This window comes from Podarcis pityusensis, assembly GCF_964106645.2.
Source record: "Podarcis pityusensis genome assembly, chromosome: 6".
Lineage (NCBI taxonomy): Eukaryota > Metazoa > Chordata > Lepidosauria > Squamata > Lacertidae > Podarcis > Podarcis pityusensis.
Window position 1 is genome coordinate 22599123 of NC_138030.1, and position 19961 is coordinate 22619083.

At 45.1% G+C, this 19961-nt stretch overlaps 1 protein-coding gene and 1 long non-coding RNA gene across 4 annotated transcripts; one reads left to right on the forward strand and one right to left on the reverse strand.

Moving 5' to 3' along the window:
* On the reverse strand, nucleotides 1–8527 carry TP53TG5 (TP53 target 5). 2 transcript variants are annotated; one of them, XM_081009150.1, is made up of 5 exons: nucleotides 8356–8527; nucleotides 5548–5616; nucleotides 4883–5019; nucleotides 1800–2127; nucleotides 1–103 (listed from the first exon to the last, which is right to left on the reverse strand). In XM_081009150.1, exons 1-5 carry the CDS (start codon nucleotides 8389–8391, stop codon nucleotides 95–97), a joined length of 579 nt encoding a protein of 192 aa, XP_080865276.1. In that variant the 5' UTR covers nucleotides 8392–8527; the 3' UTR covers nucleotides 1–94. The 2 variants fall into 2 exon arrangements, with proteins under 2 accessions (XP_080865276.1, XP_080865275.1); XM_081009149.1 differs by having other exon boundaries at nucleotides 1–136.
* A 69-nt stretch (nucleotides 8528–8596) lies between these two features.
* LOC308478955 lies at nucleotides 8597–18345 on the forward strand. Of its 2 annotated transcripts, XR_013987399.1 has the most exons (4): nucleotides 8597–8697; nucleotides 14051–14126; nucleotides 17574–17666; nucleotides 17876–18345. It is a non-coding gene; the product is annotated as an uncharacterized lncRNA (long non-coding RNA). The 2 variants fall into 2 exon arrangements; XR_013987400.1 differs by lacking the exon at nucleotides 8597–8697 and having other exon boundaries at nucleotides 13792–14126.
* Nucleotides 18346–19961: the final 1616 nt, after the last annotated feature.

Sequence of the window (19961 nt, forward strand, 5' to 3'; positions counted from 1 at the left end):
TTTTGTGTTTGAAGGATGCTCAATATCCCCTTTATTGCAGGAATATGAATCAACACGCAATAGATCTATGTCTTCCAGGCTCCTCTCACTATCTTCAGAACCTCTGAAATGAGAATCATTCCAGTCAGTCCCGGCTCTTAAAAGACAAGATGCATCAAGGATTTTCAAATGTAAGAACTCCCAATTTAGTATTCTGAAATACTACTATTACTTCTGTGTGGTTATTGTTATTATTACTATTTATTACTACTGCTGCTTAAGAGGTTTTGGCCCCTTGGGATCTTCTGTTCCACTTTGGAAATTAAAATAGACTAAACCCGCTTCCTAGGGATGTGGGTGTTGCTGTGGTCTAAACCACAGAGCCTAGGGCTTGCCGATCGGAAGGTCAGCAGTTTGAATCCCCACGACGGGGGTGAGCTCCTGTTGTTCGGTCCCAACTCCTGCCCACCTAGCAGTTCAAAAGCACATCACGTGCAAGTAGATAAATAGGTACCACTCTGGCGGGAAGGTAAACGGCATTTCCGTACGCTGCTCTGGTTCGCCAGAAGCGGCTTAGTCATGCTGGCCACATGACCCGGAAACTGTCTGCGGACAAACGCCGGCTCCCTCGGCCTATAGAGCGAGATGAGCGCGCAACCCCAGAGTCGTCTGTGACTGGACTTAACTGTCAGGGGTACCTTTACCTTTACCTTTAAACCTTTTTCCTAGGCCTTGCCAGATGCTCATTCCACCCTGCTTGGCCTACAAAATGCCCTAATTATCAAGTTACCACCTTGCAGCAAGGCAATCCACCCAAGCCTTTCCATTTATCCCATGCTAAATAAATTGCAGGAATAAATAAATTGTGGAAAGTCTAAAGTGCAGTTTGGGCTCCCTTAGACGGTGTGTGCAAGAAAAATTTTCCTTCCTATTGCCAATGTCATTTCAGAAATCTGTTTACTGGAAATGAGAACAAACTCACAGCTCAGGGAGACAGCTAGTGGATTTCTTGCCGGGGCTTGTGACCTAAACTTTCCTGAACCTGATTTATCAAGAGTAGTGGAGGAGAGGGGATTGTGAGCTGGTATTCTGCCCCCCCCCCCGCGCCCCCGCTTACTCCTGCTCTATCATCATCTGCCGGAGCACTCGGTTAATGGGCAGATTCGCCTTGCTCTGGCCACTGAATGAGGTGATGCTGAACCTTGCAAGTTTGTGACAGTTTAGCACAGTGAAAGTCAGAGGATGAGGGAAATTATGAAGCAAAGGCTAGATACTTATCTCCTTTTCTTTGATGAGATTTCTACTTCAGGCCAGCAGTTTAAACAGTAATGCTTCTTTGCAAGATTGTTTCGATATTTAATTAAAGGCTAAAAGTTGCATTTAAGCTGACTGAAGATACTTTGTTAAAGCTCACATAGGATAAGCCTGTGCAGTCAGAAGTAAGCTCCACTGAGCTCAATGGAGTTCCCAGGAAACTATGAACGGAACTGAAGCTTCTAACAATAATGGATAGCACAGCTACCTCCATGGCAATGAAGGCTTCTCCCACTCTTCAAAATTTACCACTACAGCACTGGCTAACTGCTGTTAATCAGCCTAAATTCTGTTTTGAATTAAACCCACTTGCCTAAACTTCTGCCTACAGTTTCTGGATCCATGCAGCAGATCTCTTCAGGCCAAAGCAGGACTAGATCTGGGTTTAGATCTGGTATTTAGGAGAGACCCGATTGCATACACTCAATCGACCCAGAGGCAAACCCCCACAAATTTCATCTCTGCCCACCTCCCTGGCAAAAACAATTGCAGTTTTGATTGCTTACTGGATGCCGCTTCTGACATTCTGAATAAGGGATGGTGACGACATGCTCCAGAGTCTCACTACATGATCGTGTGCAGCACGGCTTGACCCATCTCAAATTCGATGGTCTACAGAGCACTCTGCGCGCAGGCATGTGAATCCGGTGGGGCAGGCCTTTCAAGGAGAGCGCCTCATACAATTCTGAAGAAGCCGCCTCTGGGGATGTTGCCTCAGTTGACGATTTAGGCTCATCTACCTTGTCTATTATAGCAACTTCCTCAACTTCCATGGCAGGCTCATCAATCACGCTGACATTAGGTGCTGGAGGTTCCTCAGAGGAGGTGCACACCCTGTCACATGAGCGGGGTGGAAGCATTGTTATGGATTTTCATTGTTTTAGTTTTTTCTTCCATATACAGTCATACCTTGGTTTTTGAACAGCTTAGTTCACAAACAACTTGGAACTGAAAAGCTGCAAACCCAGAAGTAGGTGTTCTGGTTTGCAAACTTTGTCTCAGAAGCCGAACATCCGATGCCGCTTCTGTGGCTTCCGATTGGCTGCAGGACGCTCCTGCTGCCAATCAGTGTGGCTGCGCATTGGTTTCCAAACATTTTGGAAGTCGAACGGACTTCCAGAACGCATTCTGTTTGAAAACCAAGGTATGACTGTAATTTAGGGCTCACCCACATCTGAGCATTATGTAGCTCTTCATCCACTCCCCCTCCCTTTAGAATTAAATGAATAGTTTAATATTTAAACTATTTTAAATTTGTACATGAGGAGCAATTTTGGCCTTTCCCATTCATACCAGGAGGCATTCCCCTTTGTGTTTGTCCCTGCCTTATAGTTTGTTGATTCTGTCATGCCAGTGAAATACTCACAGGGCCCATGTGCACCTTGTTCTGTTTGGTTTGGTTTTTAAAAAAATTCCCTGCCCAAAAAGAGTGGAAATGCATTCAGATAGGCAATGGTAAATTTGCTTGTGCTGTTTTCTAGTTTTGTACAAACCTGAGGGATGAAAAGAAAAGAAGACTTTTTCTTTTCAGGGCACACTGGAAATAAAAAATAAATGAAAGCACTTGGGAAGTAGTGGGCAAGGAAGAGGGGAGCTGCAGAAAGTGGCAGTTGATCCAACTAACCAAAAACATCAAAACAAATAATCTGTGACCCTGAGAGGAATTTGGAACCCAATTTTCCCCAACACTGAATTATCCCCATATCCCAATATCAGGTAAATCAAGGGGATGATCATCAAATTTACAGATGACACCAAACTGAGAGGGGTAGCTAATGCCGCAGAAGATTACCTTGACAGACTGGAGAAGGGGGCCAAAACTAACAACATGAATTTCAACAGAGACAAATGTAAGGTTCTGCACTTAGGCAGGAATAACTAGCTGCACAAATATAAGATGGGGGACACCTGGCTTGCTTGTAGTACATGTGAAAATGATCTAGGGGTCTTAGTAGATCACAAGCCTAACGTGAGTCAACAGTGTGATGCAGCAGCCAAAAAAGCTAATGTTATTCTAGGCTGCATCAACAGAAGTATAGTGTCCAGATCAAGGGAAGTAATGTTGTTGTTGTTTAGTCGTTTAGTTGTGTCCGACTCTTCGTGATCCCATGGACCAGAGCACGCCAGGCACTCCTGTCTTCCACTGCCTCCCACAGTTTGGTCAAACTCATGCTGGTAGCTTTGACAACACTGTCCAACCATCTCATCCTCTGTCGTCCCCTTCTCCTTGTGAGGGAAGTAATAGTACCGCTCTGTTCTGCCTTGGTCAGACCACACCTTGAATACTTTGTCCAACTGGGGGACCACAATTTAAGATGGATGTTGACAAGCTGGAACGTGTGCAGAGAAGGGCAACCAAGATTATCAAGGTTCTGCAAACCAAGCCTTATGAGATATGGCTGAAGGAGCTGGAAAAGAGGAGACTGGGAGGAGATATCGTAGCCACCTTCCAATATAAAAATGGCTGTCATATGGAAGATGGAGCAACCTTGTTTTCTCCTGCTCCAGAGCCAATGGATTCAAGTTAGAAGAAAAGAGATTCCAGCTCAACACCAGGAAAAACTTTCTGACCGTAAGAGCTGTTTGACAGTGGAATGAACTCCTTTTGGAGGTGATGGATTCTCCTTCCTTGGATATTTTTAAGCAGAGGTTCAATGGCCATCTGTTATGGATGCTTTAGATGAGATTCTTGCATTGCAGGGGATTGGACTGGATGACCCTTGGGATCCTGTCAGCAAAGCTCAGATGCTGACAGGAGAAGAAGAAGCAGGCATAGAGAGAGAACAGTTAAAAGCAGAAGGCAGAAAGGAGGGGGAGAGCAGCTGTAATCTGAGCTCTGAACAAAGGGGAGGTGAAAGACAGGGCCAGAGTGACAGGCTGCTGCGTGAGGGCTCCAATAGTGAGTCAGACATTGGAATGCAGAAAGCATTCTCTCCCAAATCTCGTAGGATCTCAAAAGTCCTCTAAAGATCTAAGGTGTTATGTACTGAAGTTCTCACCCTGGGCCAGCAGGGGGATACTGTAGATAGTTTCCACTCAGGTCCACATATGTAAATAGGGGATTGAAAGTGACGTTCAGTGATTGGCTAGTTACAGAAAGTTGCTACTGTAGCGTTGTAGGGGAGCTCTATATAAGCAGGCTGGCTGAACCCTTCAGTTCAGTTCTGTTCTGGCCAGTGAATAAACAAGAGCTGTTTTGAAGAATCGCTGTGTCGTCTGATGTGTTCACCCACAACTTAACATAAAGAATCTAAAGAGCTCTAAAGAAGCTCTAAAGATACCGGAAGAGAAGGTGGGGGCTTTCGTGCTGGGGAAGGGGGAGGGGCTCAGTCCAGGCAACTCCATCTTCTGGGGAGGACGATGAGTAGAGGAGCTCCATCTTAGTTTGTTGTTTCAGCAATATATCTGAAATAATTAACAGGCAGAGTCATCTCACGTTTGTGGGAGAGACCAAGCCATAACAGATCCCTTCCAGTTCTATGATTCTATGATCATATAGTCACACGCACACTTTCAGAGGGCCCTGTTTGTTATATTCTAGCAAAATAAACACACGTATGCACACAGATCCCTACCTATGGTCACTTACCCAGAGCAGGAAGCACCTGAAGCCAGAGCACTTCCAATCGCTAACATCTTCCTGTACTTGTGCGCTAATTCACAAAGCCACTCGATTCTGCGGTTTGGACTCTTGAGCATTTTGAGGAGAACCAGTTTCTTTATTATCTGTGCAGGTACAGAAAATACAGAGAGCACACAACATCTGAAGAAGTTGCCATAGAGTGAGCCCAGCCTGCTTCATTATTAGTATTATCTTGAGACTAATGTAGTTAACTGTTTACTTGTGTGAGGTCAACAGGAAAAAGACAGAAATATTTTTAAAAATAAAAATTCATTTTTAACATTTTGTTTCGATACGATATTATACACACATTCCAGCAGACTCCAAAATGCCTAAGGTTTTTAGATTTAATTTTATGTTTGCTTTTGGCCTAGTTCCTTAAGGCTGGGTCCACTGTGGAGCTACATGTTGATATAATATGTTGGTTGCCTCAGATCATCTCTGTGTTGGGGTTGGGTGTGTGCTACTTTCTTCTTGGGTTAGCATTCCATCCCTGACAAAAAAAATATTGCACCAGTCTTTAAACTGGTAGACATGGTGGGGCTTTTGACAAGGAAGTTGCATCTCCCCAAATGATGCTAGCTAACTTTAGGCTTTAAACCTTGCAACAGGCAAACAAAATGGCATCTTACCCTCCTTAGGTGGCTCCTTACGTGTACCAAATTGCTTGTCTGAGATGCTCCACTCTCCACATCAATGATCTGAGAAAGACAGAGCAAAGTTATGGGGACAACAAAAGACGTCTTGTCCTCAACGCACTTCGTTTGTGGAACTTTGTCTGCTGCATCAAGAGGAATTAAATGCAAGTGGCCATTGAACTATACCCTTAGGATAAAGTCCAATTGATCTAAAATTGGGCCGGGTGGCAGTTTTAAAAATAATGCTATAATGTAGTATCGACTACTGTGGTGGGTGAATAAGCTAGACAGTGTGTAACAGGCCTCTGCTTGCACCCTACTATTGTGGGATTTTTGGGGGGGGGAGAGGGGTACCACAAAAACTGGCCCCATGCCCTCTGCTGTGTACTCACTGCCATCCTTGTGAAATGCCTGAAGTGGGGAACCAGCTCAACTTGCGGAGGAGACTGGATGAATTAGACTACTGAGTCAGCCACGTCAAAGCCACTAACAGAGCCTACCCTTTGAATTGCAGTGTTTTTATAACTTGGTTATAAAGAGCAAGAAGCAAATATTACACAGAACGCATGAGTCGCTCAGAAGGAGCAGCCTATTTATATAACTGTTAAATCATGTCTAGAGCCATTATTATTTAGGGATGGAGAGACTGCAAAAAAAAAAAAAAAAAGATACATATGAGAAAACAAAGATGGCCAAAGGGCAAGATCATATACACGGGCCTGCTGAGTGCCTTAGAACTACGCATGAGTCTCCACCATGTGATTCAGATCACAGATCCTCCAAGTGCCCCTATATTCTAAGGACATCCCTGATTTACAGAAGCCGTCCTGGTTTCTGATTTGATCCCGGAATGTCCCACTTTTCCTTAGGACGTCCCTATTTTCATTGGAGAAATGTTGGAGGGTATGGAGTTATCCAACCCTCAAGCTGTCTGAAGGCAATCCTTTATAGGGTAGGGGTGTTTTTTTTAATGTTTAATGTTTTATTATGTTTTTATATATGCTGGAAGCTGCCCAAAGTGGATGGGACAACTCTTTAAAATGTGTGGGGTATAAATAGTAACATTATCATTATGGAATGAGACGTCCCTATTTTCATCTGAGAAATGTTGGAGGATATGAGATCATTGGCGGGGTGTGTGTCATGTGAGTTAGCCCCTCTCCGACATGGAAGGCCTGAAGGGGGAAAGCCTGGTGAATGTGTGGTCTAATTAACAAATAATTAAATAATTAGGCTTGTATGCTGAAGGTTCCCCACCACTGAGGGTGGCTGGATAGCATGGAAGTAGGCCCAGTGGGGGACATAAACAGCAGGGGTAGGGCTAGTGTTCATGTCCCACTGCCTCTCTCCATGCAATCTGAACTGCATAAAGACTGTGTAAATATTATCACCTTCTCAGCCTCTAGCATGCTCCCAGCACTGGTGTTTAAAGCCATGTGGTCACAAAGAGTCGGACACGACTAGAACGACTAAACAACACATATGACGTTAGTCATACGGCATCTAGCACAGAACATTAGAATTGCTGCAACAGAATTGCTGTATAAATTATTAAGTGGTCCACCAAAGACCTTCAGCAATTTTCAAGTTGTTTATGCAGCAGGGAAGTGTGTGGGAACCACTTCAATAATCTACTTTGCTTTCATTGTGATTGTCTGTATGTTTTTAACAGATCTCATTTATCTATCTGTCTGTCTGTCTATCTATTAACGTTTAATCATTCTTTTAATGATAGTTCCCCTGAAGAAGAGGAAGAATCCTACAACTTCTTGAGAAACAGTCCTGTTTAATGTGATTGTTATTCCAGTAACTGTTGGTTTTTAATTGCTCTCTGTTCTCTGTGCGTGAGAGAGGAGAATGGCTGCTGAGAGAGCCTTCTCAGTATACTGCTGAGGAAAGTGTTGTGTCAGTGTGATCTGTCTGAAGTGAAACAGACAGGGGGAGAACTCTAAATCTGCGCAGGAGCTCTCTGTAAGGAACAAAGAGGATACTGCTGAGGTGAAAGCAAAACCTTTCATAAGAAACTGTAAGGCCTGAGTGAGGTGCAAGTTTCAATGCAGTTTTGTTTATAGGTCTAAGGAAGAAGACTACAATTCAAGTGAGAACGTACCCATGTTTGAATAAGCGTGAGATTGTAAATATATTCATCTCAGTTATATGTTTATGAAAATAAAGCTTTTTTGAATATAAATAGTCTGGACATTGTATAGTCTTTACAGAAAGGCTATCGCTCACCTAGAAGAGTTATTTAGCTTCCTAGCTGTAAGCTACTCTGTTACTTTGCATATCATCAAAATTTAATTTATATACATAACACTGCAGGCAGGGGGTGTCTTGTTTTTATCGATTAGCATGTAAGCCACTGCAGGAGCCTCTGTGGCTCAAGAGTAGCATACGAATGCTTAAGTAAATGAATAAGTAAACAGGCATCTGGATAGCCACTGTAGGGAACAAGAGGCTGGGATAGATAGGTCTATGGTTTGATCCAGCCAGGCTCTTTTGATGTTCTTAATAAAAGCCACGGCTTTAGAAGCTTTTGAACTCACTGCTGCTTTATCCTCTGTGGGATCTATAGCTGCTTACAAATATGTAGCACTTGGATCAGTATGAAAGGCTACCTGCCAGGGACGAATAGATTCTCATAACATTTTTTGTAATGTACCAGAAAATTCCACTACTTTCTGGGTTTTTTAAAAAAATCAACAGGCCATTTTTCAGCATTTCTGTCGCCCCCACTTCACCCCTCACTTTGAGCCTTGAGTAAATGATGCCAACTCCTGGTTTCTTAAGAAGATGAGGTACCTTTGGACATTGTTTCTTCTTCTCCAAGGCTTTCATATTCACTCAGGTGGTTTTCTAAGAGCTTCAACAACAGGGTTTGTAGCAGACAGGCAAGATATATGAGAAATAGGTGGCTGCTTTCTCTGGCTCTGAGATGCTACTGCCCCTTTCAGGGCTTGGGGAGCCATGAATGATGTGAAAGCTTAAGTGCTGTGACATAATTTATTTGTGATGTCAGAAACCAGGTGTCAGCAATGACTGTGGGGGAGAGAGTCACAGTCTTGGAGGCTGGAAGAGGGTTAGAGGAGGAGGATTGTGGGAAACCTATGTCTAAACAAGGGCTTTTCTGAAGGACCACAGAAGGTGTGAAGGCAGCAGCAAAGGAAGCAGAAGTGACCCTGGTTACTTCACATTGCTTCAGGGATAGTAGTATCCCTCTGCCCTTTTGTCCACAAATCCTTGTAAAGGATCAATCAGGGTACAATTGTGATTGTCAGAAACTACTACTTCTCCCTGGTTTGAGATAAAGGGAAATGCCTGCTGCATCAGACCAAAGGCCCATGGAGTCAAGTAATCTCTTTCCATCACCAGTGATCAAGGCAGGGGCCCCTAGAAAGCCCATAAGCAGAGTATGAAGGCTACAGCCCCTCCAGCTTGAATGTCTGCTCTTGCCCCCAAACCGTCTGTGGGACTTTGACAGGTGGTTGGGACAACCAACATCATAATGATGAACAGGTAGGTTGTCCCACCCACCTGTCAAAGTCGACCCACTGGAGTAGTAACAGACAGCGATCTGGCCTGCTGTACTGAAAAATGTTCCCCACTCCTGTGCTTGACCATGACTTAGTGCTATGATGAACCACAGTGACCCTTGGGCTGGTACCCTCTCCCCCTCCTCCAGTGCAGCCATTATCAGAAGCTTCCATTTCCATTTTAGATTAATCACAGTTATCAATGGCTACTATTCAGGATAGCTAGGCTCTGTTTCCATGGGCAGAGGCCCTGCTTTTAAGTCCCTCTTAGGGTGCTTCCTGCTTTCAGAAGAGGGGGGAAAGAAAGAAGCAAGCAGGCACGCAAGCAAATGGAATAGAAAATCCCAAAGAAATAAAAGAGGGCACATATTGCTCTCAAGATCAGAGCAGTAAAAGGACCAGCCACTTGAGGAGATTTCACCCCTCCCATACACAAGAATCTCCTGATCATCTCCTGATGGTCTCTGCTGACTCTCCAGAGAGAAGGAGGCGTGTCCTGCCTATCTACTTATTCTGCCCAGCAACATATCAGTGTGTGTGTGAGAGAGAGTCAGTCAGTCAGTGTATCGGAGAGAGTGAGAGTGTTAGAGATCCTAGAGATAAGATTGCTGCTAAGAGCAGCTGCAGACTCTCAGTGTAGCATTGATTTATGCTTAGAATATTCAGCTCTGTATATAGCTTTGTATCATAGTTGTAGTTATAGAATAAAAGGAAGATATTCTACAGAGCTGCTCTCCGAGTGGTTTATACTCTGCAAGACTCTGCAAAACTCTGCTGCGCAACGACTGTATTATTGAGACAGTGAATCCGGTGCTCTCAGCTCTGAGCTGTGAGTCCACAGCACTGTGACCGTTTCCTGTGAGAAGGAGGTCTCTGGCGGTGCTACCCAGCTCGCCTAGCCCAGTCGGGGTTGAGGTGCAAGAGTCCAGTTGGTGCACTGGCTCTAGGGCGATGCTGACATCGGTTATGGGCCCAGTCGTTGTTCCAGTCGTCTGACCTGGCGTTGTTCCAGTCATCCCAGGCGTCCCAGGCGTCCCAGTCGCCAGAGGTTTCTGTTGCTGATTGCCGGACGGTGGAACGGACGCTGCATGCTGGACTGATTTGCGGTGCCCAGAAGCAGAGCTGTTTTGGAGCAGAGTGTTCAAGCTGCCGCTGTTGCTGTTGCTGCTGCTTGATTTATGGAGGTATGTTGCTGACTGCCAAAGGAAGAAGATAGCATCCCTGTTTGCCTGTTAATTGCGCTCTGAGTGGGAGAGAGAGTGGCTGAAGGAGTCAAGGCTTTATCTGTGCTGCACGAGGGAAGTGTCTTGCTCTAAGTAATAGCAGACATGGCCTGTGCACATTCTGGCCAGATGGCTCTGTCCTTTCCTCTCCTCACGCCTGAAACCTATGCAGTTTGGCAAGTAAAGATGAAAGCGCTTTTACAGAGGGAAAAGCTATTTCACACGATAGAAGATGACCCTCCAGATAAGGATGATGATGATTGGGCTGAGTGGCATGCTGCAGATATGAAAGCCCGAGGGACAATTATTTTGAGTGTTTCAGACCACTTGCTGGTGAACTTAGAGGGTCAAGAGACTGCACAAGCTGTTTGGCATAAGTTGAGAGATATGCATCTTAGACAAAATGCTGGTTCCAGTGTGATTTTCTTTAAGAAGCTGTGCAGGCTGCAGTTGGAGAAAGGTGGTGATTTGCCTAGCCATCTATCTCAATTAAAGCGTCTCAGACAGGACCTTGTTCAGCGAGACCTGGCTATTTCAGAGGCTGTGTTTGCAATGCTGATGATCAATAGCCTAGATGAGTCTTATGATGGAGTAGCTGCCCAGATTTCCACAATGCCTTCTGACCGGCTAACAGAAGATTATGTGTCTAGCGTACTCTTGAATGAGTGGGATCGCAGACAGGCTGTTAAAGAAAGCCGGGACTGTGCTGTTAAAAATATGCTTGAAAATGTGCCTGAGTCTTCAGCAGGGGAAAGTGAAAGTGAAACTGCTGCTGTTAAAGCTTTGAAACTGAAGCGGTGCTTTTCGTGTGGAGCACAAGGCCATTTGAGTTTCCAGTGTAAGAAGTCTTCAAAGAAGAAGGGAAACTTCAGAGGCAGAGGGGGAGGAGGAAGAAATCCCCAAGCACCTGCTACTTCAAAGGCCTTGATCTCTTTTTGTTCCAGTCAACGTGGGCGGAGTTTCTTCGTGGTCGACTCTGGCTGTTCAAACCACGTGGCCAAAGATAAGAATCTCTTTGTTCAGCTTGAGAAGCAAGAGAAAGAAATTCATCAAGCAGATGGGACAGTTCTCACGAGTATGGCTCAGGGAACTGTGTTCTTAAAGAGCCTGAATGCAACTATTAAGAATGTCCTGTATGCGCCTGATATTCAGGACAATTTGTTGAGTGTTTCCCAGCTTGATCGTCAAGGGTTTAAGGTGGTGTTTGCTAAATCTCGCTGTGAAATTCTTAGAGATGGCAAGCTCATTCTGTATGCAAAATGTGTAAATGGATTGTACCAATTGCCTTTTGTTTCAGGTACAGGCACTGCAGAAGCTACTGAGAAAAAGTGTTGCAATTTAACTGTAGATAAGAATGAGAAGTTGCATGACCAATGTATTCATTATTACCATCGCGTTTATGGTCATTTGAATTTCCAGGCTGTGGCAAAAATGCCTGATATGGTTCAGGGTATGAAGTTGAAAGAATGTCCCTACCACATGAAATGTGTTTCTTGTGCTGAGAGTAAGGCAAGGCAAGCTCCCAAAGGTACAGAGTCTGGGAGAGAGGCCAAGAAACCATATGAAGTCATTCATGCAGACTTAGTGGGGCCTCTAGCGCTCTCTAGAGGCAATTCAAGGTTTTTCATGGTTCTGATAGACTCCTATTCGAAATATGTTTGGGTCTATATGCTGCAGAAAAAGGCTGAAGCCTTTACCTAGTTTCGCCAGTTTTGTAAATGGCTCAGAAATGTACATAATGAGAATGTACGTTTTCTTTTCACAGACAAGGGTGGAGAGTTTTGTTCAGAAGAGTTTGAGAGTTTTCTTTCTGAACAGGGCATTGAGCATAGGACAGCCACGCCCAGATCACCCTGGCAGAATGGTTTATGTGAGAGAGTAAACCAGACTCTGCAGCAAGGAATCAGAACGCTGTTACATGATTCAGGGCTGCCCAATCCTTTTTGGGCTGAAGCTCTTTCGTTTTTCTGTCATGTGTATAACAGGAGATACCAGTCTAGTGTAAATTGCACCCCATATGAGATGCTTCACGGAAGAAAGCCATGTGTAAAGCATTTTAAAATTTTTGGTTCGGAGGTTTGGGTGCACACCTCGCAGGGTGACAAACTGAGCAAGCGTGGAGAACATGGTGTTTTCCTAGGATATGAGAAAGGGTCTTATCGTGTTCTGATCACAGACACGAAAACCATAAGGCTGACCAGGAGTATTGATGACAATCCACAATGGGACAGAGTTGGCGTTTTTCAGTGCCATCCCATTTGTGATGATGGTGCAAAAGGGGCAAAGAAAGTTAAGAGGGAGGCAAGTGTTATTGGTGATGATAATCCTGATGCCAATGTAGTTCCAGATGATGGCACAGATTATCAGACCCCAAAAGCCTCAGGTGAGTCTGACGCTGACTCAGACTTAGCAGCTTCATATACTTTAGCTCCCCATTCTCCCAAAGAGGAGGAAGCACCAGAACAAGAGGATCAGAGAGTTTTGCGTAGATCCGAGAGAACAACCAAGGGTGTACCACCGAAAAGGTTTTCTGAAGAGTTTGCAAAGACTGCGGTCACGAGAAACTCTGGTGGGGTTTTTAAACCAGGCATGAAGTGTGCTGAGAGTAATAGCACAGAACGCTGCATTTATTTCCTTACCTGATATTTGAAGGAAAGCGTGTATTTGAGTTCTGAAAAATTGTTTGTTCAAATCTGCCTAATTAGAAATGTCAATTTGTATTTGAAAGGAAGAAATGTGTGTGAAGATTTTTCCAGAAGCTGCTTATTCAATGGTATTGTAAAAGTGTTTTATATGCTGGGAGAGAGATACCTGCAGATATGTTAACCAAGGTTGTAAGCAGAGAACAACTTTTGGAGTGTATGTGCAAATTGCAGTTATGTTAAAGATTCTTGAAATGGTCGGATGAAATGGGGGAGGATGAGGAGATTTCACCCCTCCCATACACAAGAATCTCCTGATCATCTCCTGATGGTCTCTGCTGACTCTCCAGAGAGAAGGAGGCGTGTCCTGCCTATCTACTTATTCTGCCCAGCAACATATCAGTGTGTGTGTGAGAGAGAGTCAGTCAGTCAGTGTATCGGAGAGAGTGAGAGTGTTAGAGATCCTAGAGATAAGATTGCTGCTAAGAGCAGCTGCAGACTCTCAGTGTAGCATTGATTTATGCTTAGAATATTCAGCTCTGTATATAGCTTTGTATCATAGTTGTAGTTATAGAATAAAAGGAAGATATTCTACAGAGCTGCTCTCCGAGTGGTTTATACTCTGCAAGACTCTGCAAAACTCTGCTGCGCAACGACTGTATTATTGAGACAGTGAATCCGGTGCTCTCAGCTCTGAGCTGTGAGTCCACAGCACTGTGACCGTTTCCTGTGAGAAGGAGGTCTCTGGCGGTGCTACCCAGCTCGCCTAGCCCAGTCGGGGTTGAGGTGCAAGAGTCCAGTTGGTGCACCGGCTCTAGGGCGATGCTGACACCACTCTACATCTATTTGTGGTTCCTACAGATGTGAAGCAAAATCACTAGTGTGTCATCTAGCCATATTCCCAATTAGGCATTATACCCCTATTAAAAGGACAATTTGAAGAGAAGGGAAGAGTGGCTCTCGGCATATTAGAATGGAAACGGATGAGCTCAAACAGGCAGTGCTTTGTTATGTAAATTGATTATGATTGAAAGCGGTATTTAGTAGACCACTGAGGCTCTCCGCTAAAACCGCAGGATGCTTCTCTATGTTTCATCAGCAGGGGGCAGTATTGCTCAGTTCTAAGTCTAGACCAAAATCACCATGGAAACTACAATGCTTGACTGGCAGATAAGGTAAAAAGAACTATGCATTTTTATTTTATTTTTTAAAAAGAGCTGTCATCTAAGTAAAAAAAAAAGTTCATTCAATCAGCTGTCTGGATTTGAACAAATTGGTTCATTATCAGTTCAAATTCACACTACAGCTGATGCTTGAAAGACATTTAAGGACGTAAGGCGAGTCCTGCTGGGTAAGGCAAGGGTACCATCTAGTTACATCTGGGATGCGGGTGGCGCTGTGGTCTAAATCACAGAGCCTAGGTCTTGCCGATCAGAAGGTCGGCGGTTCGAATCCCCGCGATGGGGTGAGCTCCTGTTGCTCAATCCCTGCTCCTGCCAACCTAGCAGTTTGAAAGCATATCAAAGTGCAAGTAGAGAAATAGGTACCGCTCTGGTGGGAGGGTAAACGGTGTTTCCGTGCGCTGCTCTGGTTCACCAGAAGCGGCTTAGTCATGCTGGCCACATGACCCAGAAGCTGTACGCTGGCTCCCTCGGCCAATAAAGCGAGATGAGCACCGCAACCCCAGAGTCGTCTGCAACTGGACCTAACTGTCAGGGGTCCCTTTACCTTTACCATCTAGTTCAACATTTTATCAGGCAGATTTTGTCAGGAAGCCCACAAACAGGGCATGAAGTTTAACACTCCTGCCCTGTTGTTTGCCTGTCAGCAACAGACATTCAGAGGTACTGCCCCCCCCAACCTGGAGATTCCATAACTGGAAGTTTAAAAACATTGATTGCTTTTCCCTCCATAAATATGTCATAAACAGCTACCTGATACTGAGTCAGATCAACAGTCCATCTACCTCAGTATCATCTACACTGACTGGCAACAGTTCTCCAGAGTTTCAGGCAAAGGATGTTCTCAGGCCTACCTGGAGGTGCCAGTAATTTCCATCTAGGTGACTGGATTCTAGTCCTACTGGGTGTGGGGAGGTGGGAAATCTGGATAATTTTGTAAACTTTGCCATGCCCCTCCTTCACTATCTTTCTCTACTGTCAAAAGCAACTAAAACAATAGGTTTGAGGTGTTTGCGTGTGCAGGGAACGTACTCTTTCCAACCCCTTGATAATTTTATTTGCTTTTTCTAACACCTTTTCCAACTTAATGGTATCATTTTGAGATGGAATATCCAGAACTATACACAGTATTCCAACTACGCTCATATGTTATAAAGGGCATGCTGGTTGCTTTGTTTTCAATCCACTTCCTAATACTATTAGCATGGAATTTGCCTTTTGCGCTGTTGCTATGCACTGAACCGAGGCTTTCATTGCGTTATCCATGACCACCGTACGGGGTTATCTGGATCCTCACACCCACTTGAGACTCCATCAGTGTACAGTGTGTGTGGTTGAGATGGAACAAGGATATCGTTGTGATGGCATAGGCAACCTTGTATGTGTTTATACTCTGTCACTGGAGTGGTATGATGCAGAAGCATGACATCACATCATGCTTTACATAAACACCCTCCCTATGTTCTTATGGGACGCGGGTGGCACTGTGGGTTAAACCACAGAGCCTAGGACTTGCCGATTAGAAGATCGGCGGTTCGAATACCCCGTGACAGGGTGAGCTCCCGTTGCTCGGTCCCTGCTCCTGCCAACCTAGCAGTTCAAAAGCACGTCAAAGTGCAAGTAGATAAATAGGTACCGCTCCGGCGGGAAGGTAAATGGTGTTTCCGTGCGCTGCTCTGGTTTGCCAGAAGTGGCTTAATCATGCTGGCCATTACCCGGAAGCTGTACGCCGGCTCCCTTGGCCAATAAAGCTAGATGAGCGCCGCAACCCCAGAGTCGGTCACGACTGGACCTAATGGTCAGGGGTCCCTTTACCTTTACCTATGTTCTTATACCATAGCACACAGGAAAAATAAGCCATGTCCTGAGCCCATGGAAAGTCAGGAAAGTGTACCAACACCAGGGCAGGCATCCTCTCTCAGGCCTTGTTCCCTGATTTCCCCCCAGTGCTACCGATGACTGAATGGCAGCTTCGAAGTTTCACTGCTCCTGCCTTTTTGCAGCATCTTTCTGATATTGCATTGCACCGACGCAAACTTCTTTTTGCATAGGCAGTGACCCTGTGGGTTTCTCTAACCACAAGGCTGATGATGATTATGAGGCCCCATCCAGCTTCCAGAGCATCTTCAATCTGAGCTGTCTTTGTTACGTGTTCTCCTAGCACTATCTTTGCCATCTTTCAGGTTGCCAAGTGAAGTTTGGGCTTTTAATGACATTTCAAATCCTTTTATGTGTGATTTTAGCTGTTGGCTTTTGTTTCTTTGTTATGGACTGCTTCTGCTGTTTTATTGTTGTTGCTCTTGTGTCAGTTGCCTGGATTTTATTGCTTTTATTGACTGTTGTAAAAACCACCTTGAAGGTATTTCTTGGATGCTGTGCACAAATCCTATAAACACACACAGATACACACACAAAGGTATGCTGACTGGGGCTTAAAGACACAATGGCTGTTTGAGTCTTTTTTTATGAAAAAAGGGTGATTTTAAGCAGAAGAGTAGGAGAAAGGCTGTGGCTCAGTGGTATCTAGGGAAGGCTGAATGCATCAGTTTTAGTTTTTGTCTGTTTCTGATTCTTCCAGTCTTAAGTTCAACTCTTCACATCAGTTTGCAATTTTTTTTAAAAAAAAAAGTTTTCTTGAAAATTAATCAGCATTTTTGTGGATTTCTTTTACTATATACATTTTATATGCAGTTTTGCCTAACATCAACATCGTTGCAAGATAATTTTGCAAGTTTTGTCCCTATCCTTCTCCCTGAAAGGGCATTGCAAGATAATAAGGTAATGCATGTTATTTGTATGTTATTTTCACTGTTATATGACTTTATTTGCATTGTATTCACCCTTTAATATATACATTTTTATACACATTGCTTGGCCGGAGAACTGCACTGCAAAATTTAGAGGTGTGTGAATTTTGAAGGATAGCTGTGTTTCAGTTTGCATGTTGTTTCAGAAAAGTATGAATTTGTATGAATTTAAATGTAGACTGCATCAAATTTCTTCCCACCCCCAGACGTAGTAGTAGAGCTCAGGAATTGCATGCAAAAGGTCCCAGTTTCAATTCCTGGCATCTCCAGGCTTTGCTAGGAGAGACCCTGGAATACCATTGCTGGTCAGTGTAAACAACGAGCTAAATGGACCAATGGTCTAAGCATAAGGTAGCTTTCTATATTCCTATGAGAGGAGAATAGGATTGTCTAAACTGTTCTTTGGTGGGCCAGGTCTCTGTGTCTCTTCTCCAAATCATGGCCTTCTCCAATCCCCATAGCAGCTTTCTCCTCTGACAGATGCCAAATGTGTGTTTACCCTTGCATGTTAAGATTTGGAGCACAGCACCTGGCAAGGAAAAGGTTATGCATTTCTCTACCACACCATTCCACCCTCTTCCTCCTCCTCCTCCTCCTCCTCCAACTTTTCACTTAGAATGCTTCCCTCCCCAAGGCAGCTTCTCTTTGCTGAAAGTGACCATCAGGGTGTCAGGACTGGGACAAGGTCTGAGCTGAGAGCAGTGAGGCAAAGCAATAGCCAGGACCGGTGAGTATGTTAGAACCAAAGGATGAAATCTGGAGAAGGGATTTAGCTTGGTGGTAGAGCATCCACCTTAGATGCCGAAGGTCACAGGTTCAATCCCTGGTGTCTCCAGGTAGCGGTGGGGAAAGCTCCTGCCTGAAACCCTGTAGAGATGCTGTTAGTGAGTTAGAGTGGACAATACTGAGCTCCAACAATCTGATTTTGTAAATCAGGAGGCAGAGTTGGAGAGCAAGGCAGAATCGGGGACAAAATGACACCAGAACTTGGGATTTCCTTGTTGCCCAAGCAAGGGCTCAACTGGGACAGGAAGACTTCTTCTACTCCATCCTGTCCAGGAGGGTCCAGTAGCCCAACGGAGCAGACAGAGTCAATCCAGGATACTTCACAGAGAAAATGCCACCTGAAGTCCAGTAGGTGACCACCACTTGGGGTGGGTGTCCACAGATCTCAGCAGTTACCAACATGGGTGCTCATCTGAATATAACGTGTAGCTCGCCCCTGAGCCAAAGGGGTCAATCAGGCCACCCTGCTCTCTGCCCCCTTTTCTGCCTTCTTGCTTCTTTCCACAGATCAGCACACTCAGCCTGAGGCAGCCAGGGTTGCTCCATAAGCTGCCCTTCCCCCAAATAATACTTAGTACGTTGCCTGAATAAAAAAAGACGCAAATAAAAGACTTTCAAAATTGTTTACGTCAGCACTGAACTTTCTCTTACAAAGGACAGCTTTGGTTAAAACCTGGCTTTAATTCCACCTTTTAAACCTGTAGTGAATCAATTCGTGGCTGGTGATTACTGCTTTTATGCCTTAACACTTTCCTTGCCGTTGTTAAGAGGCAGATTCTTGGCATGCTCAAAAGCGGTCCCTGCCTGCTCAGCTGTATTTGTTGTGCATCTCGGTTCAGAAAGACCTGAATAGGCCCAAACTGGCTCAGTCTGGAGATTCTCCTCCCACCAATACACAACCCCTGCCTGCTCCTCTAAGTATTCTATACAGTTTGAGAGCACTCATGAGTTTTTGTTATCTTCCAGTGGTGGCTGGTGCCCCCTGGGACTGGTAGGGCAGAAGGCAGGGAAGCCCACAGTAGCTGGCTCCCCCTACCTCCCTACAAGCACTGAGACCTAGGGAGGAGGAGGCTGAAAAAGAGTGCTATCCCCTGGGCTTGTTGTAAGTAAGAAGGCAGACAGACAATGGTGATTGGCTCAGGGCAGACTGAAATTGGTGAGGCAATGCCCATTTGCCCTAAGGGCATCTTCACCACACTGCAGCCATCTTCCTTCAAACATCCCCATTTATATCTGACAGTAGAGACCTGGGTCCCTACTTTCTGAAATCAAAGTTGTACAGGCAGAGGCTAGGAGGGCCTTCTCAATGCATTTTGCGGCCTGAGGCAAAGGACAAGATGGTGCCCCAAACATTCCATGTACTGGGCTGGAAGCTGACTCTTGCTTCAGCACTGGTGATGGGACAGCGTCCACCACTTGGGAGCAGCAGGCTAGCATAAGGGGCACAGTGCCAGCTCCAACAGAGGGGGCTAAAGTGGAATGGCAGGGGGCTGCCACTGCTGCATTCCCACCTGAGTACCTACTGCCTGAGGCAGCCACCTCACTCTGCCTAATGATAGGGCCAGCCCTGGCAGCTTCATAGGAGTAAGCAATGAATCCAGTCTAAAATTAGGGAGGCAGCCTAAAGGAAGAGAGTCGTACATAAGAAGGCAAGCAAGGAGGCACAGGAAACCCACAGGCAAGCAGATAGAAAAGAAATCTTAACCAGAGCTGGCAAAAGAGGCTGATATTATCAGGCACTCTCCAAGGCCCACACACCTCAGCAGGGAACACCCAGAGGACACCACCAGAACCAAGAAGGACAGCAGCACTAGTAGATAACACTTGCCAGCATGTATTGAAGGAACAATCAGGGGAATTTTTAATGCTTCTTAATACTAGTTGGGGCATAATACTAGTTCTGCTGTCTTTTTTAATAACCCACAACTCACTCCCAGAGTCCCTAGGCCATGCTGCTGCTCCTTCTGCCATTGCTGCCCGCTTTCTCCCTTCTGGCCTAAGGCCAAACAGAACTGCACACAGCCAGTGATTTAGCCAGGACACAACATGTTGTTGCTCTTACTGAAGGAGAGACCTACAGGAGACCTGGAGGTTGTATAGCAGGACACAGAGTGACATAGGCCTTCAATTGTCACATGACTCTCTGGCTTAGGAAGGTCCTTGGTTTGCAGTTTCCTAGTTGGCTTGTTTTGCCTGCAGCTCCCATCTCCTGATTAGCTATTCTGGCGGCATAAAG

Excerpts from the sequence above, each read along its gene's own strand:
- TP53TG5 (XM_081009149.1), bottom strand. The coding sequence starts at position 8,391 with ATGAAAGCCTTGGAGAAGAAGAAACAATGTCCAAAG. Across the intron at positions 5,617-8,355 it reads AGAAGAAACAATGTCCAAAG|ATCATTGATGTGGAGAGTGG; the intron begins GTACCTCATCTT and ends TGTCTTTCTCAG. Across the intron at positions 2,128-4,882 it reads TCAGGTGCTTCCTGCTCTGG|GGTGTGCACCTCCTCTGAGG; the intron begins GTAAGTGACCAT and ends CTCATGTGACAG.